The 18,356-nt window shown below is 43.6% G+C and overlaps 2 protein-coding genes across 4 annotated transcripts in view; one reads left to right on the forward strand and one right to left on the reverse strand.

Moving 5' to 3' along the window:
* NUP54 (nucleoporin 54) overlaps positions 1-10,098 on the reverse strand; it is a 35,505-nt gene extending 25,407 nt beyond the window's left edge. Inside the window, exons 1-3 of one of the 3 annotated variants that reach the window (XM_075860735.1) lie at positions 9,937-10,098; positions 8,287-8,388; positions 2,170-2,331 (exon numbers count right to left, since the gene is read on the reverse strand). In XM_075860735.1, the coding sequence (XP_075716850.1) occupies positions 2,170-2,331; positions 8,287-8,388; positions 9,937-9,982 (310 nt within the window). In that variant the 5' untranslated portion in view covers positions 9,983-10,098. The remainder of the gene's footprint in view (positions 1-2,169; positions 2,332-8,286; positions 8,389-9,936) is intronic. The other 2 variants (XM_075860736.1, XM_075860737.1) reach the window with 2 other exon arrangements.
* Positions 10,099-16,750: 6,652 nt separating this feature from the next.
* SCARB2 (scavenger receptor class B member 2) overlaps positions 16,751-18,356 on the forward strand; it is an 82,021-nt gene continuing 80,415 nt past the window's right edge. The window contains exon 1 of the mRNA XM_075860738.1: positions 16,751-17,320. Within this exon, the coding sequence (XP_075716853.1) occupies positions 17,204-17,320 (117 nt within the window). The 5' untranslated portion in view covers positions 16,751-17,203. The remainder of the gene's footprint in view (positions 17,321-18,356) is intronic.

The raw sequence follows: 18,356 nt of genomic DNA on the forward strand, positions 1-18,356 counted from the left end.
CAGTGAAAAAGCCGCGGCCCCTTCAGTCAGCTGATCGGTAGGGTTGCAGGGCATTGGACCCCCATCAATCTGATATTGATGACCTATCCTAAGAATAGGCCATCAGTATAAAAGTCCCAGAGAACTCCTTTCAGTAGTAGTGTCCCAGCAATCTGCACCACTACCACTTTGGAAAAAAAATATTAAAAGCGGTTAAAGGAAATATTCCTAAAGCTTCCTCTATGGAAAAACAATGGCTTACTCCCAAATAAAGTCAATGGATTGAATAAACACGACACATATGTAAAGGATAGGGTGTGCTGAGATTTGAAATAACTGTGGCATGACCCAAAAACGGTTTAGCTTTTAATTATGACACATAAGGTGGACCCACGAAACAGATCTTAGGATCTAGTTACAGTAATCTAAGGGCAAATTTGACTTCTTTAGTTCTTAGGCAATAAGGCATTCATAGAGATCAATTTAAAAAGAAACCTGGACAATTTTTTAGAAGCATTTGCTACTTTGCTTTTTCCAGCCCACCAAAACTTTGAAAGTGTTAACATACACCTATTAGGCCTATTGTGCAGGACATCAAGTTTTTGCTCTACCTTTAGGGTTTCTGCTGGAAAAGCTCAAAGCGTTCATAGGGCTCCATTAGTCCGACAGAGGCCAAAAGAGTTTCCTTTCAGCCTTCATCTGGCTGATAAACATCAGTATTCCGCAAAATAAAAAGTATGGAATAGTGTGATAGACTACATATTCCATAAAACGGCATCCAGTAAAAACAGCCTATGGGTGACAGTTGCTACCATATAACATTCATCCAGGCCTCCGTTAAACGTATATGTCCCTGGGGGACCTCATTAACATATGGAGGATCTGGTACACTCGTAGCCTCCCTGCTCTGCTCGTTGATTGTGACCCGCTGCGGGTCCATCTGTATTTTGTTTATAGCCGGGGAGATGAAGCTGTCCCACGGTGGTGAAGATAGGAACGCTGAGCCCGAGCGGAGGGGGGAGAAGAACTGCTGCCCAGATCCAACAAGCTCACATCAGAGTGAGCCAGGGCTGCTCCTGGGAGACTGCTACTGTGACAGAGTTATGGCTCGCAGCCCCCAGTTTGTCAGCCAGGGGCACCTGCCATACAGAGGCATCACTGTAGCCACCCAGCATCCCCTCGTGCCAGACCAGAGACCCAGCACAAGCAAGCTCAGGCAACAAGATACCTGAGCAGCTTCCCCCGGACAGCTACAGTGAAGTAACTGTCCATATATGGACAGTGACTCTTCAGATCTGGGCTCCTTATATACTCTAGCAATATGTTCAACTGCCAGAGGCTGTCAACCGAGAGGCCCCTCCTTGAGAGCAGTATACCCTGCAGGCAGCCAGAAGCCTGAAGGTGGCGGAATACTCTGTGGAGTTGCGTGATGGCTGCACATTACGTTCAGAAGCGTCAGTCCCCCTATCGGCGTCCAGAGGTTATTCAGTTTCTGCACTGACCGGATCTTCTCGAATGCCTATATCCTCTGCTGTCACCAGACTGGGCAGGTAGGAGCTGTATGGTTGACGTAGTCCACTGTATGCATTCACAGAGGGATACGTTGCAGATTTCCGTTTGAGGTATACATTGGATGTATACCTCCGACAGGAGGCTTAAAATGTGATGTAGAGGGCCTTAGGTCCTGTTCACATCCGCGTCGGGCTTCTGTTCAACCTTTCCATAGGAGGAACCGATGAATGGAAACCATAGCTTCGGTTTGCATTACCATTGATTTCAATGGTAATGCTTCCCTTTTTTTTTTTTTGCGGAAACAATAGCGTAGTCGACTATGCTATTCTCTCTGCTTAAAAAACGGAAGGGTCGAACGGAACCAATGAACAGAAGCGGATGTGAATACACCCTTAGCTGTACGGACGTGAAGGATTTCCTAGGACATATTCAGAATAGGGATTTCAATGCAATATACTTATGCCTTACGGAGAGGGCTTTCCTACAGCAACCAGATTCCAGTTTTCTACAGCCTGATGTGGGCACCTCCATTGCAAAATGCATAGCCAATGTATCAAAGCTCACGGAATTTAATACACCTGAAGCCATACCTAGTGTTATCAGTTACCACCTGCTGGTTCTTGGATCACTGCATTATTAGGATTATGACAAACATCACGTATATTCATTTTTCTCTACCTGCACATGCCAGGGTGTTACCAAAATTGAATGGCGGAGCTGGAGCAGAGGAAACACTGAAATTCCCAATGTTAAAGTTTAAGGAAGGGTTAGCAGCTAGTCCGAACCCACCAAAGTTAAAACCAGTGGTGTTGGAGGTTGCTGAATCAAGCCCTCCAAATCCTGATGAGTGGGAAGCATGAAGAAAAGGTGGCAGGAGTTAATAACAAGTAAAGAAGAGAAATAAGACGTACAGATATGCACTGAGCAAAAGAGTCACATCTACAACACATTCATATGGTTACAAGTAGGCCCAGCATAAGAGAGCTACGATTCCTGCCTTTCACTCTTACCACATTTACACAGCTGGAACATGTGTGGACGTGTGACATTTAACCCCTCCTGAAAACGGACATACCATTACATCCGAATATAGTTTTCTGACCGCAATAAGACATAATGGTACGCCCAATGGATGCCACAGGAGCTATCCATTGGACGTGGACGGGATTGGAGATCACTCATATTTTGGCTGTTTAACCACTTAGGTGCCCCAGCAAATAGTAACTGCAGCATTTGGGTGGTTAGACATAGGAAAGGGGGGGCTCCCTCTCATCCCATCGGCTCCTCACAATATGTGGCACCAATAAATTGTCATGGAAGCCGGGCCTAACAAATGGCCCCAGGCCTGCCTTGGCTATATGCCTATTAGGCCATGCCATGACAGGCGGTAATGCATTGTTATACGGAGTATACTAAAGCATTATATAAGCGATCAGCAGATCGCACTGTTAAGTCCCCTATTAAAGTTTATAAAACAGGAAAAAGTGTTCACAGAAAAAACTAAATTGTTCTTTCCATAAAAAGTGGTTTATTTTGACTAAGCGTTAGACATATATGGTATAGGCGCAAATGCAACGACTCATAATATAGTTAACACATTATTTAAACCGAAGAGTAGGGCTGGGCAATTAATCGGAAAAAAAGGAAACCGAAATTCAGTGCAATTAATCAACGTGATCCAGCAAATTTAGTTTTTATCAATTATTTTTTCCTGGTTTAAACTGCATCTTCAGGACGCAGATACAGTTGAAACCAATGGTAGAGCTCTACCAATCACTATGTATTGCCGGACGAAAGGCAGTGGCGTCATCACGCCTGTCTGCGCCGTGCTGCACAAACCAGAGGGATCTCCTCTACTCGTCGTTGGAACGAGGTTAGGCGAGTATGTATAGTATTATTTTTATCAGACACTGGGCTGTGTGGGGGCAGCTATAGGGGCATTATACTGCATAGAAGTCAGTTGAGGGCATTATACTGTATAGAGGCAGCTGTGGGGGGCAGTATACTGTGTGGAGGGCAGTTATGGGGGCATTATACTGTGTGGAGGGCAGGGTCAGGGGGTATATTATATACTGTAGTATACAGCAGGCTCAGGGGAAAAAGTATTAATTCAATGGCGTAACATACAAATAGGGGGCACCACATGCAAAGAGGCCTAAATAACCATTAATTGTAATCGAGGTTACATGTTCAATTAATCATGATTTTTATTTAGGTCATAATCGCCCAGTCCTACCGCACAGTAAATTACATAAAAAAAATAAGTGACAGAAAATGGCAGAATTAAGTTACGGCTCTTAAAATGTGCAGACAAAAACAATATTTTTTTCCTTGAAATGTGCTATTATCGTGCAAAAGTAGCAAAAAACATAAAATAAAAATTGTACATAATTTGTATAGTCGTGATATTTATGCTGCATGCTGAACTGCGTATATTCACAAAGCAAAAAACAAGGGCGGATTTGCTGTTTTTTTTCCATTCCCCAAAAAAATTCAATCAAAAATCAAAAGCGCACCATTGAAAAATACAACTCGTCCTTCAAAAAAAAACAAGTCCTCATACAGCTACTTCGATTGAAAGAAAACAAATAAATAAAAGCTATGGCTCTCCGAGTGCAGAGAAGCAAAAAATAAATAAATGAAAAAAAAATTCTGCAGGGGTCTTTCCATAATCAATTATCTCCTATCCGATAGATGATAAATAGGTGATCGGTGGGGATCAGACCACTGGGAGCCCCACCGATTACGAGAAAAGGTTTACCTTGCCGTTCCTGGAAAACTCATAATAATAGAGCGGTAGTGCACATGTTCGTCCACCGCTCTATTCATTTCTATGGGTCTGCCGAAGATAGCGCTCAGCAGCCCCATAGAAATAAAATGTAGCGGTGGCCAAGCACGCGCACTACTGCTCCATTCCTATGGCTCTCCCAGGAACAGCTAGGTAAGCCCGTTCTCGTGACCAGTGGGGGTCCCAGAAATTGGACCCCCACTGCTCAGCTATTTATCACCTATTCTGTGGATAGGTGATAAATAATGATTATGGGAAAACTGACGCTAAAATAGGCTCAGTCCTTAAAGATGCTCTGTCACCAGATTCTCAAATCCCTATCTCCTATTGCTTGTGATTGGCGCTGCAACGTAGATAAGAGTAACGTTTTTTGTTTTTGTTTTTTAAAACGTTCATTTTTGGCCAAGATATGAGCTATTATATATATATATATATATATATATATATATGCAAATGAGCTTTGAAATGGACAACTGGGCGTGTTTTTTTTTTCGTATGTCCAACTGGGCGTGTATTGTGTTTTTAACTGGGCGTGTTTACGTGTATGACGCTGACCAATCAGTGACCAGTCAGCGTCATGCACTCCTCTTCATTCATTTACACAGCACACACAAATCTCGTTTACCTCGTAATCTCGCGAGATTACGCGTGGCTTGCTGGAAATCTCGCAGAAAAGATTCAGAAGTGTCAGGATTCTGAGTACACATGACGTCCAGGCTGGAGGTCATGTATATCCATTATCAGGACACTTGTGTATGTGGCTGCACATCGTTCTAGTAAGAACACTATGTGCTGTGTAAATGAATGGAGAGGAGTGTATGACGCTGACTGGTCAGCGTCATACACGTAAACACGCCCAGTTAAAAACACAATACACGCCCAGTTGGACATAACGAAAAAAAAACGCCCAGTTGTCCATTTCAAAGCTCATTTGCATATATATATATATATATATATATATATATATATATATATATATATATATAAAAAATAGCTCATAACTTGGCCAAAAATGAACGTTTTTTTTAAAAAACAAACAAAAAAAACGTTACTGTTATCTACATTGCAGCGCCGATTACATGCAATAGGAGATAGGGGTTTCAGAATCTGGTGACAGAGCCTCTTTAAGGTGTTAAAGGAGCAATGTAGACTCCTGGCAAGAAAACTTACTGGGCAAGTAACAGACACCAACATTCAAATCTGGCAAAAGTGGATTACAAGAACATGACAATCCTAAGGCCTCATGCACACGACCGTGTTTTTGCGTCCGCAATTCCCCCGCAAATCCACGGGAGAATTGCGGACCCATTCATTTCTATGGGCCCATACACACTATCCGTGTTTTCACGGGTCTCCGCATGTCCGCAAATCCGTGCCGCAGAAACTCAGGACATGTCTTATTACGGGCCGCAAATTCGATGCGGACATGCCAATAGAAGTCAATGGGCCCGTGGAAATTGCGGATACACCTCCGTGTGTCATCCGCAGTTTTGCGGATTTGTGGAAGTGTTGCTAGGCGACGACCGGGAATGAGTTCTGTCGTCATCCTGTTTTACCTAGGCTTTTTTTTTTTCATCCGCATTTTGCGGATTACATACGGATGAACTGCGGATTACATACGGATGAACTGCGGATGACATTTCACGGAACACGGTCCTGGAATTTGCGGACCAGAAAAACACTACGGTCGTGTGCATGAGGCCTTAATCTGCCACTTAATAATGCCCAACACGGTCTACATGCTTAGGCTTTATTGCATTGTGTATTATTAACCCGTTAGTGACCGGCCCATCGTGTTTCTACGTCGGTCACTAACGGGCCTTATTCCGATGCCATAGACTTTTTACGTCGCGGCATCGGAATAAGTTTACAGAGCAGGGAGCTGTCAAATCTCCCTGCTCTCAGCTGCTAGAGGCAGCGGAGGGCTGGGAGCGCCCCTGCTCTGCCAGGTGAGATCGATATTAGTATCGATCTCACCCGTTTAACCCCTCAGATGCGGTGCTCAATAGCAAGCACCGCATCTGAGTGGTTTTGGAGAGAGGGAGGGAGCTCCCTCTCTATCCCACCGACACCAGGCGATACGATCGCCGAGTGTCTGCGATGGCAGCTGGGGACCTAATAAAGGCCCCCAGGTCTGCCTGGAGTGAATGCCTGCTAGATCATGCCGGAGGCATGACCTAGCAGATGCCTGGCCGTGTTAAACGGACAGGCATAATACACTGCAATACAAAAGTGTTGCAGTGTATTATAAATGCGATCGCAGAATCGCATATTATAGTCCCCTAATGGGACTAGTAAAAAAGTTTAATAAAGTTAATTTAAAAAAAAATGTGAAAAAAAATGAAAAACCCAGCTTTTCCCCTTACACAATGCTTTACTATTAAAAAACAAAATAAAGTTAAAAAGTTACACATATTTGGTATCACCGCGTCCGTAACAAACCAGACTATAAATCTATTACATTATTTAACCCGCACGGTGAACGCCGTAAACAAATTAATAAAAAACTATGGAAAAATTGCTGTTTTCTGTGAATCCTGACTTTAAAAAAATGTGATCAAAAAGTCGCATCTACTCCAAAATGGTACCAATAAAAACTACAAGTCGTCCCGCAAAAAAAAAGCCCTCATACAACAGCATCGGCGAAAAAACAAAAACGTTACGGCTCTTCAAATATGGAGACACAAAAACAAATAATTTAGAAAAAAAAAGCGTTTTAACTGTGTAAAAGTAGTAAAACATACAAAAACTATACAAATTTGGTATCGTTGCAATCGTAACAACCCGCTGAATAAAGTTATTGTGTTATTTATATCACACGGTAAACGGCGTAGATTTAGGACGCAAAAAAGAGTGGCGAAATTTCAGATTTTTTTCTATTCCCCCCAAATAAAAGTTAATAAAAGTTAATCAATAAATAATATGTCCCCCAAAATGGTGCTATTAAAAAGTACAACTTGTCCCGCAAAAAACAAGACCTTATACAGCTATGTCGACGCAAAAATAAAAGAGTTATAGCTCTTGGAATGCGACGATTGAAAAACGTAAAAAATAGCTTGGTCATTAAGGTCCAAAATAGGCTGGTCATTAAGGGGTTAAAGAGGATATCCCATCAGAACAGCCACTGTATATATGCACTATTAGGGCATATGGACGTCAAAGAGTCATATGGGCCAGAATGGAGAGCCGCTAACAAGCAGGGTCTCTCGCTCCGGCAGACCAAGGCCGTCCACATATTACCGTATCATCTGAAAGACCACCATGTAAGAATACATTTACCCCAGGGAAATGCCTGCCGATTCTCCCAGCAAAATCGGCGGTTTCCTGGGGTCGTCTATGATCAGAGAACCACTATAAAGTCAAAAGGTCTTATTTAGAATTAAACCCACAAGGGTCCGTTTTCTGTTGTACAAAAAATATAGATGGAAGGAAATGATCGAGCCTTGCTAATACGAATACAGTGCCACCTACCTTTTCATGGCTGGGTACATGCAGGACAAAGTTATCATGCAAAGAAAAACAAGCTTCTGGGATGGATTCCTACTGAAATAACTCATTGAAGTAAAAAATATGAACAGAAATGACCTCAGTTAATATCTAGTATGCGTTAGGCCCTGTTCACATCACGTTTTTGCTTTACGTTCAGCGTTTATGTCGGGAAGGCTCCCGATGTACACGCTAAAAGTATCCATAGGGCTCTATCGTCAGATGGAAGTCGAGAGAGAGCGTTCTTTCGGCCGCCGTCTGCCGGGTATACGTCAAGGTATAGTAGGCTACGATAGTCCATCCCGCAAAGTCCAGTAAAAAATAGCCGTGTGGGTAAAATAGCCTATGGGCGACGGATGCCATTGTATGGCATCCTCTACTGGTGTTCTTTTATTGGTCCCATCGGCAAGGGCTGCAGAAGATATGGAGCGATCCCACCCATTTGACATATTAAGAGACATGGGTTGGACAAAAAAATAAATAAAGAAATGTATATATAAATCATAAAACATCGCCATTACCCCCAAATCCGGTTGATGATGCGGTGGTATTAGTGGTGCCAAACCCAAAACCCGATGCAGTTGTCTTTGGAGTAAAGTTTCCCAGCGAGAAACCGGTTGTACCTTTTGGATAAATTGATATAAAGTCAGTCAGAGAGAAAGTGAAATAACCCATTATTTTCACGCCTAAAAATATCCTATAAAGCGTCACGAAAAAAAAGTACAAGCCCAATAATGGAATGGTACAATAAATATACTAGATAATTGCATCTTCCAGATGAAGATTCTTGATATTTTGTAATCGTGATCTACAATATAAAACACTTGATCCGCCACAGTAAAGCTGGTTATTTAAACGAAATATCGCAGATCCCACAGATTTCAGTGGGAGTTCAGTCCCAGGGCACCCGGTGATCAGTCCCGTGCCCCCTTCATTGTTTACACAGGCACAGCGCCGTACATGTGGTTGTGGCTGTGTCCGGTACTGCAACTCCGTCCCATTCAACTGAGCATGGCGACCCCTTCAAAGTCAGAGTCCGACCCCACAGATCAAATATTGATAGCCCATAAGACTAGAGCATTATTATTTAAGTCCCAGGATAATGAAGATGATGATCTGAGATGTCACACAATGGCGTTGACAAATTACATTTCATGTGTACAGTATTATTTCCAAATATGTTTAGGTTTTAGAGCCAACAGAATCCAGCTCCCGAGGGATCAACCAACAGATATTTATTTTTAAAGTTGGAGGATAACCACATTCTTAAAAAAACAATCCCTTTAATGTCACATGGGAGTGACAGGTGACCACGTGCCAGAAAGGCTGTGACAAATATACGAGAAAAATTCGAAAGAATAAACCAACAAATTGACATTAAAGGGGGTATGTAAGGGGTTAACTGCACCCTAAATTTGCTAACAGTTTATTATTTAGGCTAGCCTCGGTCTCAAACTATAAATTTAAACAGTGCTGCATGTAGCGCTATTTTTCACATAAAAATGACGGACACCTCGGCGAAATCCAATGAATTGCGAGTCCACGGGTCCCGCTGGTATCCGTCAAGTGAGGGATCAGGCTTTGCATTGTTGTTTACGTTATAAAAGGAAACCACGCAAGTGTGAACGGAGCCTTACAGAAAAAATGCCTTTACTTCGGGACCTCACAAAACCCAAGACACAAACTTGGGGATCTTCGCTGATTAAGACAAATAGTAAACGGTAACATAAAATATACTACTATTTTACACTTTGTGTTTTAATTCCTCATAATTTGAAGATCACTGTTTGCCGTCAGAGAATGGAAACATTGTTGTTTACATCCTGAGGCTTAAAACCAGTACAGCATACTCATAACTGGCTTAATAAATCCCACCAACTGAGGTCGACTACTTTAACGTGGAGTCCTATGCAAAATCAAATCTTGAGATCACCATGAGCACCTCCAAATGACGAGTTCTGCTCTACTACATATGTGAAACAAAACGATAACCATAAAAAGTACAGCAAATAGACATTATAAATGACACCGCAAACATTCACCTTTATTATTTCCCACAGTTCGTGTACACTCGGCAGAATAACGATCAGTACAAACCCGACCATACCACCACGTGTTTTTCATGCATCGCTATTTTTTTTTAAATTCTGACATTGTCCCCATTTCCTTACCCTGGTTAGCTGTTGCCCCCGTCGCACTTCCAAAATTAAACGCCATGTTTTTGGTAGGCCACACAACCGGTTACGAGCGACGATGTAGTAAAAAGGCGCTACACACAGCAACAAGACATTCGTTAGGCATCGCGCATGCGCACGTAGGTCACGCAGGAAACGTGACCACCAGACGTTTCCGTTAAGCGTCGCTACAGGTTTCCGCCATCTTTGAAACGGGCAAAGGGAATTGACAGCTCGTATCATCGGATGCGTTCTTCAGCTTCGTCACCGGATGTATTGGTGTTCTTTATTACATGTTTTGGCAATATATTGAGGAAGTGCACAAAAGAGAAAATAAACAACTAAGGCACAGTTTTTAAAGGAAATATGTATCTATCCCTATATATTATTACATATATAAGCTAGAGGGAACGTTTGCACCCACTAGCCAACAGCTTCCTGGATTGTCAGAGAAAAATGGTCATACTTTTGGTTACCAAAGAACAACTTTGAATAATTAACTCCTGAGTGCCATGCAATTTCTTACATGTTTTTTAAACGTGGATCAAAGATGTGGCGGCATGTTCTACACAGAATATTGTAAACACATCCGCATATAGGTTATGTTCATACGCTGTGTTTTCAGGCGTATTTCGGGGGGTAAACGAAATACGCCTAAAAAAAACTTTCGCTAAACACCTACAAGCATCTGCCCATTGAATTCAATGGGAAGATCAGCGTTTCTTTCATACGGGGCATTTTTTCACGCCGCCGTTTTAGAAAATGCCGCGTAAATGGAGGAGCACGTCACTTCTTGAGCCATTTTTGGAGCTGTTTTTCATAGTGTCAATAAAAAAACAGCTCCAAAAACATCTAGAAAAATTCAGCTTCAAAAACGGCTCAAAATCAGAGGCTGTTTTCTCTGAAAACTGCGCTGTAATTTTCAGCTGTTGTTACTTGTGCGTGTGAACATGATAAATCGCTGATCGATCTCTGCCCTGATCTATGGCCTGTTCTGGGCTTCTATTGGAGGGATGCTGTGTTTTTTTTTTTACATGAACGACTTTACAAAACTGAACCTCAAAAACAGCATGCATGTGAAATCCACTCACAAGCCGTCTCCCATTGATATAAATGGGAAATCCATGTGGCAGTTTAAACAATGCGGAATTTGTATGGATCTGCGTTACATAAAACGAGAATTTTCCAAAAATATGAGATCACGCGTGGATTTCTGGCTTTGATTTCCCTCAAAGATTAATTAAACTTTTAAAAAACTTTTGACAGAAGCGTTTAGGTAAGCGCTTTGCCACTTCAGTTTAGCGATCACTGGGGGCCTCAGTGCTCAGACCCCCACCGATCAACACTTCTGACATGTCACTATGACATGTCAAAAGTATTTTAAAAGTTTAGTTACCCTTTAAAATCTGCGTCAGATTCTTCTGCCTTTAATTATAATCGTGTGACTATAGCCTTTGAAGGACTCTGATTACCAATCAGATGTGTGTGGTAGGGTGGGCTGAGTCCTGCCATCTGTGCTCAGCTCCGGCACAGAAAGAACGATCGGTGGTTTAAAAAATCCTGTCCAAGTATCTGATTGACATTGATGGCTTGCGAAAGCTCTCGCCGGAGCCCTGTGTTACGCAGCAATGCCGTGTATAAATGTACATGTTGCTACGAGCTGCACTTACATTTACCAATCATGCCACCTTGAATGTTGATTTTTATGGCGGCACAATAAATCAAGATCAACAATAAATGATAATTTTATCATTCATCTTCTCCTTCACTGACCCCGGATAGAAAATCGAAACAAGTGCATCATGACTATTATTGGCCAGTGTAAACGGGCCTTTACGTGTGTCAGCGGCCGCAGATGAGGACTGTATGGGTGCATTTTGCTGTCTTCGTGGGTGCTTAGGCTGGCCATTGGGGGTACACTGGTTGACAATGGTGGGTCTGTGACTGACACTGGAGGGTTGTCATACTGGCTGGCAATGAGGAGCTGTGGCTGATTCTTGGTGGGTATTCTGTCTGACACTTGTCATGGGGGGGGGGGGGGGGTTGACAATAGGGTCTGGGTTGGGACTAAAGCGGTGTTCACACTTGCGTTGTGGTTTCAGTTTATAACGGAAGCTATAATAGGGTCTATCAGGGTCCACAGAGGTGTCTGTTATTTTGACATGAAAAATAGCGCTGCATGCAACGCTATTTTTCCCATCGAATTTGACAGAATCTGCAACGGAGATATGAACATAGCCTTACATTTACAATAGGGGTGTACACTATCCTATATTTATAATTTGTTAATAATCTATCAGCCATCCACCTATGTGTATCTATCTATCTATCTAGCGGCGTAACTACCGCGGTAGCAGCCGTAGCAGCTGCTACGGGGCCCGCGGCTTGACGCCCCCCATATGCTCGGTGGCGCTGCTAGCAGCCGTTATGGCTGATACAGCGGTAGCGCCGCTACTATAAGGCCCGCGCCGCCGAGCCTCCAACAAGTATGGGCCGGGCGACGCAGGCCCTCTCATGCCTGTAGGCATCGCTAGCACCAGAGGGGGCCCCGGTGATAGCGACAGCCAAATACATGCATTAGCGCTGAATGGTCGGGCATTCAGCGCCTTACAATGACGCTGATTGGCTAGCGGCGCAATGACGTCATCGCGCCGCTTCCATGCTTGAAAGGCGCTGATTGACGGGGCAAGTCATTCTGTCCCGCCAATCAGCGTCATTGGATGACGCTCGTTCAGATCCAGCAGACCTGCTCAGAAGAGAGCAGATCTGCATCGCCAGCGAACAGGAACGGGATCATGTGAGTATGTAAAGTTTTTTGTTTTTTTTCTCATAAAACTGTGAGTGGCATTATATATAGTGGGGGCTCTATCTACAGGGTGGGGTATATATGTGGGGATGTGGGGCACTAGCTACAGGGGTGGTCTGTATGTGGGGCACAATCTACAGGGGTGGGGATGTGGGCCACTATATACAGGAGGGGTCTATATGTGGGCCACTATTTACAGGGGGGGGTCTATATGTGGGGATGTGGGGCACCATCTACAGGGGGGTCTATATGTGGGACACTATATACATGGGGAGCTATATGTGAGACACTATACAGGGGTGGGCTATATGTGGAGCACTATCTATAGGGGAGCTATTTTTTAGGGCACTTTCTATAGGGGTGGGCTATATGTGGGACACTATATACAGGGGAGGGTTACCTGTGGGGCACTAGCAACAGGGTGGCTATATGTAGGGCACTGTCTACAGGGGTGGGCTATATGTGGGACACTATATACTGGGGGAGCTATATGTGAGACACTGTCTACAGAGGTGGGCTATACGTGGAGCACTATCTATAGGGAAAGCTATATGTAGGGCAGCACGGTGGCTCAGTGGTTAGCACTATTGCCTTGCAGCTCTGGAGTCCATATGTGGGCACTATCTACAGAGGGTTGTATGTGGGACACTATCTACAGAGGCTATATGGGGGTCACTATCTACAGGGGGCTATGGGGGCCTTATCTACAGGGGGCACGGTGTGTGTGTGTGTGTATGTGTGTGTGGGACACAGTGTATGGTACTATTATAATCAGGGACACATTGTATGGTGCTATTAGGCTGGGTTCACACGACCTATTTTCAGACGTAAACGAGGCGTATTATGTCTCGTTTTACGTCTGAAAATAGGGCTACAATACGTCGGCAAACATCTGCCCATTCATTTGAATGGGTGTGCCGACGTACTGTGCAGACAACCTGTCATCTACGCGTCGTCGTTTGACAGCTGTCAAACGACGACGCGTAAAAATACAGCCTCATCAAAAGAAGTGCAGGGCACTTCTTTCAGACGTAATTTGAGCCGTTCTTCATTGAACTCAATGAAGCACAGCTAAAAATTTACGGCTGTCAGAGAAGCCTCGCAAAATGGGAGGAGCATTTACGTCTGAAACTAGGCAGCTGTTTTCTCCTGAAAACAGTCTGACTTTTCAGACGTAAAAGCCTGCTACCGTGTGCACATACCCTAATAGTTAGAGGTGCAGTGTATGGTGCTTTATTATATTTAGAGGTGTTGAGAATTTTAACTTTGTTTATAGTTGCAGAAATGTTTTAAAAGTGAGAAGATGAAGACATCTGAGCGGAAAACTGCAGAAATAGGTCATGACCGGTAGAAATCCATCATAGATGTCTGGACCGGAGGGAGAAGAAAAGAACTAGAATCTGAGACGTCACCGGTGAGTCACTTAATGTAAATGTTTATTCTGCCTCTAATCAGTACTATAGTCACTGTATGATCTGCAGCGAGATGATGGGTGGTATGATTTTTTCTTGTGAAACAGCATCTCCCAGCATATCCTCACCATTGTTCGGGCCATGCTGAGAGCTGTAGTTTTACGGCGTACAAACTTATACGGCAGGGGTTGCACTAAATTGAGCTATATTTTTTCTGGTATTGTATATATGTACTGATCTTGGTTCTGATTCTGTATGTAAGTACTGAGCTTGGTTCTGGTGTTGTATATACGTATGAGATTGGTTCTGGTGCTGTATTTCTGTACTGAGTTTGGTTCTGTTGCTGTTTTTATGTACTGAGGTTTGTTCTGGTGCTGTATATATGTACTGAGGTTGATTCTCGTGCTGTATATATGCATGGGCTTCGTACTAGTGCTGTATTTATGTACTGAGCTTTGTTCTGGTGCTGTATACATATCAGAGCTTGGTTCTAGTGCTGTATTTATATACTGAGCTTGGTTCTAGTGCTGTATTTATGTACTGAGCTTGGTTCTAGTGCTGTATTTATGTACTGAGCTTGGTTCTAGTGCTGTATTTATGAACTGAGCTTTGTTCTGGTGCTGTATTTATGTACTGAGCTTGGTTCTAGTGCTGTATTTATTTACTGAGCTTGGTTCTAGTGCTGTATTTATGTACTGAGCTTGGTTCTAGTGCTGTATTTATGTACTGATCTTGGTTGTGGTACTGTATATATGTCAGAGCTTGTGTCTGGATCTGTAGTTATATAGGATATATTTATAATAACAAAATTGCAGGGCAGATGGAATTGTTCTCAATTCATTGTATATTTCATGGGAACCTGTCCTGTAGTTTTAAAAAATCCTTAAAGGGAATGTGTTGCCAGAAAAACATGTTTTTTTTAAAAAAATTAAACATTTAGTGTGTGGGTGATTAAACATTGTTCAAATTTTTTTTATTTTTTTGCACGAGTCCAGGAAATATTATAAATTATTTCTAATTTATAATACTACCCATTTTTGGTCACTAGATGGAGCTGTTCCCAAAATTGCAGCATTGCAACGTTGGGTTAAAAGCCCTCGCTCTAGTGAGCTCTCAGCATCCCCCCCTCCTTTATCCTGGCTAGTGCCGGGATAAACGAGGGGTTTGAACGATGTAACCTCCTACACTGTGTGTCGCCATTTTTTGAGCTAGCACACAGTGTAGTAGGTTTACATACAGTAGTAAACACACACAAACACTAACATACATTGAAATCTCTTACCTGCTCCTGCCGCCGCGGCTCCCTCCGGCCCGTCCGCTCCCTTTGCTGCCGCTGTTCCATGTGCACAAGTCCGGAAGCCGCGACCGGAAGTAGTAATATTACTGTCCGGCCGCGACTTCCGGTCCACAGGAAAATGGCGCCGGACGGCGCCAATTTCGAATAGGACTGTGTGGGAGCGGCGCATGCGCAGTTCCCACACAGACGCCGTACACGCCAGTCAATGGGACGGGAGCCGTTCGCAGTCCCTATGGGACTGTGGCTGCCGTATTCCATGTCTGTGTGTGTCGTTAATCGACACACACAGAAATGGAACAAAAAATGGCAGCCCCCATAGGGAAGAAAAAAGTGTAAAAATAAGAAACAGTAAAACACAAACACACAAATGAAAATAAACGTTTATATTAAGGCACTAACATCTTTAACATATAAAAAAATTATTTGTGATGACACTGTTCCTTTAAAATCTACTTTTAAAATGGTGCACACTGTATGCTAATTACTCATTAGAGGGTCATGGGGCGGTGCCGCTATCCTGAAGAGTCACATAGTCCGGCCTCCAAACCCACCTTTCCATGTTTGAGTGACATCTCCTTGGCTGATACAACTTTCTCGGATGCGCCATTGCCTTGTGGCACTATACACAAGGGGGGGGGCTGTATGGCACTATACACAAAGGGGGGCTGTGTGGCACTATACACAAGGGGGGCTGTGTGGCACTATACACAAGGGGGAGCTGTGTGGCACTATACACAACGGGGAGCTGTGTGGCACTATACACAAGGGGGAACTGAATGGCACTATTTACAAGGGGGAGGGATGTGGCACTATCTACAGGCGGCTGAGTGTGGTGCAATCTACAGGGGTCTGTGTGTGGCACTTTCTACTAAGGGGGGCGGGCTGTGCTGCACTTTCTACTAAGGGGGGGGGCTGTGTGGCACTATATACAAGGGAGGGGGCTGTGTGGCACTATATACAGTAAGAGCTGTATAGCGCTATATACATAGGGGCTGTATTGCACTATCTAAAAAGGGGGAGGTGAGGGCGCTATCTACAAATGGGGTGTGACACTGTCTATAGGCGGGGCTATATAGAACTGTCTACAGGGGGGCTGTATGGCACATTCTACAGGGGGCACTATTTATAAGTGGGGCTGCTTGTGGCACGGCGGGGAGGGGGGGGGGGGTCAAGAGTTTGCTTTGGGGCCCAGTCTTTCCTAGTTACGCCCCTGTATCTATCTATATATATCTATATAATTTTTTCCCGGCGTTTCTGAGCTGTTGGCTGCCAGTAACCTTGTGCAGTCTCCAGGATGAAGCCTCTGAGCTCAGCTTTATATCGGCTTTATACAAATAGTCGTCATTGTCGTGCGACATGAAGGTGGGAGACAAACTGAACCCTCTCGCTGGGAAACGAAACTCCTCACAGCTGGCAGAATGAAAGTGAAGAGCTCCGACACCATACACGGAGACGAGGGCTGGGCGGACACTGATCTATGAGGCGTCGCCAAGAGGCTCTGACCTCCAGCCTGTAAACAGACGCGTGCCCGTCCTCATAAGCTGTACACTGGCAGACACCCGGAGGAGTGCTCCCGTACACGGCATGTGTGATAGTCACTGACGCTGGGAGGATCTCACTGTTCTTCATCCGCCGCTTATGCTGTGACTTCATACTGAAGTCGTCTGCAGTCACTGGGTGTCGCTCCTCCTGGGATCAGCTGTGCGGTAGTCTGGGCTGCCCTCTTGCACGGCAGTGACTACGGTCGATATGGCGCGCTGGACAATGTACACATGTGGTGCTCTGTCCCTGCTGCTGCTCATCATTAGTATTGTACTGCTGGTGGCTCACACGTTCATGGATACGGTTGAGAGACAGGTGAAGAAGGTCAGTATCTATCCTGTATTGTCAGCTTCTCGTCAGTCAGGTCCATCTAGGGCCCATATAAAACTCCCTAAAATCAGACATTCCCCTTTAAATTAGGGCACCTATAAAATTCCCTAAAGTCAGACAGTCCCCGAAGCCCCAAGATTTTAAGGGGTTCAATGGTCTAAATTTTTATTCTCCATTTCACTACCCATCATAAACAAAATGTTGTTCCCATACGAGTTCTCGGGACGGTGCTGTGTAGGCATCACATTTTACCCATACAGCTTATGTGGATACGCCATGTATGTATCTGTAGGTTACCCTCCCCATGGTTGCCAATGTACATATATATATATGTATATATACATATATACACACACGTACACTAAAACGTATTCTATCCAGGTCATCTATTCGAGAAGTGTCCGCAGTTTCCCTAGTCTAAGTTGGCTCCTCTGTAGAGACTCAAATTCAATATTGAGAAACTGTATAATCCAGGGAAAAGGAAAAATAAAGTGGTATTCCGGTTTCAGCAACGAAATATTATTCTTTTTATAATTAAAAGTGATACCATTTCCAATATCCTGTCTTTATCAATTCCTTATGACTTTCAAGATCTCTGCTTGTAATAGGAACCTTCATTGTTTACTTTCAGGGGAAACAAATTTGGTAATGTGACTGATTATGGGTACAACGCAGTTATCGGAGCTGTGTCTTGTAACGAACCATGCACCTGTGCGTCCATCACATGACAAGGACAGGTTTTTATCCGCTGAGAGTAAACCTTGAAAGATCCTCTTGGAGGACTATAAGCAGAGATCTTGAAAACCATGAGTAATTGATTACAATGTATATTGAAAAATGTTATCACGTTTCTTTATACAAAAAATTACCTTTATTTGCCGTAACCAGTTTGCCTTTACTAATAGTCAGTCAAGTTGTCTAGGCTTTAAAATTGTTAGCTTTCAGCACCATGGAGGAGTCATAAGGGAGTGATTCAGACTTCCTTATCAATATTTTTCAGCACTTTATTGGCTAGGCAATGCCTAAATAC

This window comes from Rhinoderma darwinii, chromosome 1 (assembly GCF_050947455.1).
Source record: "Rhinoderma darwinii isolate aRhiDar2 chromosome 1, aRhiDar2.hap1, whole genome shotgun sequence".
Classification (NCBI taxonomy): Eukaryota; Metazoa; Chordata; class Amphibia; order Anura; family Rhinodermatidae; genus Rhinoderma; species Rhinoderma darwinii.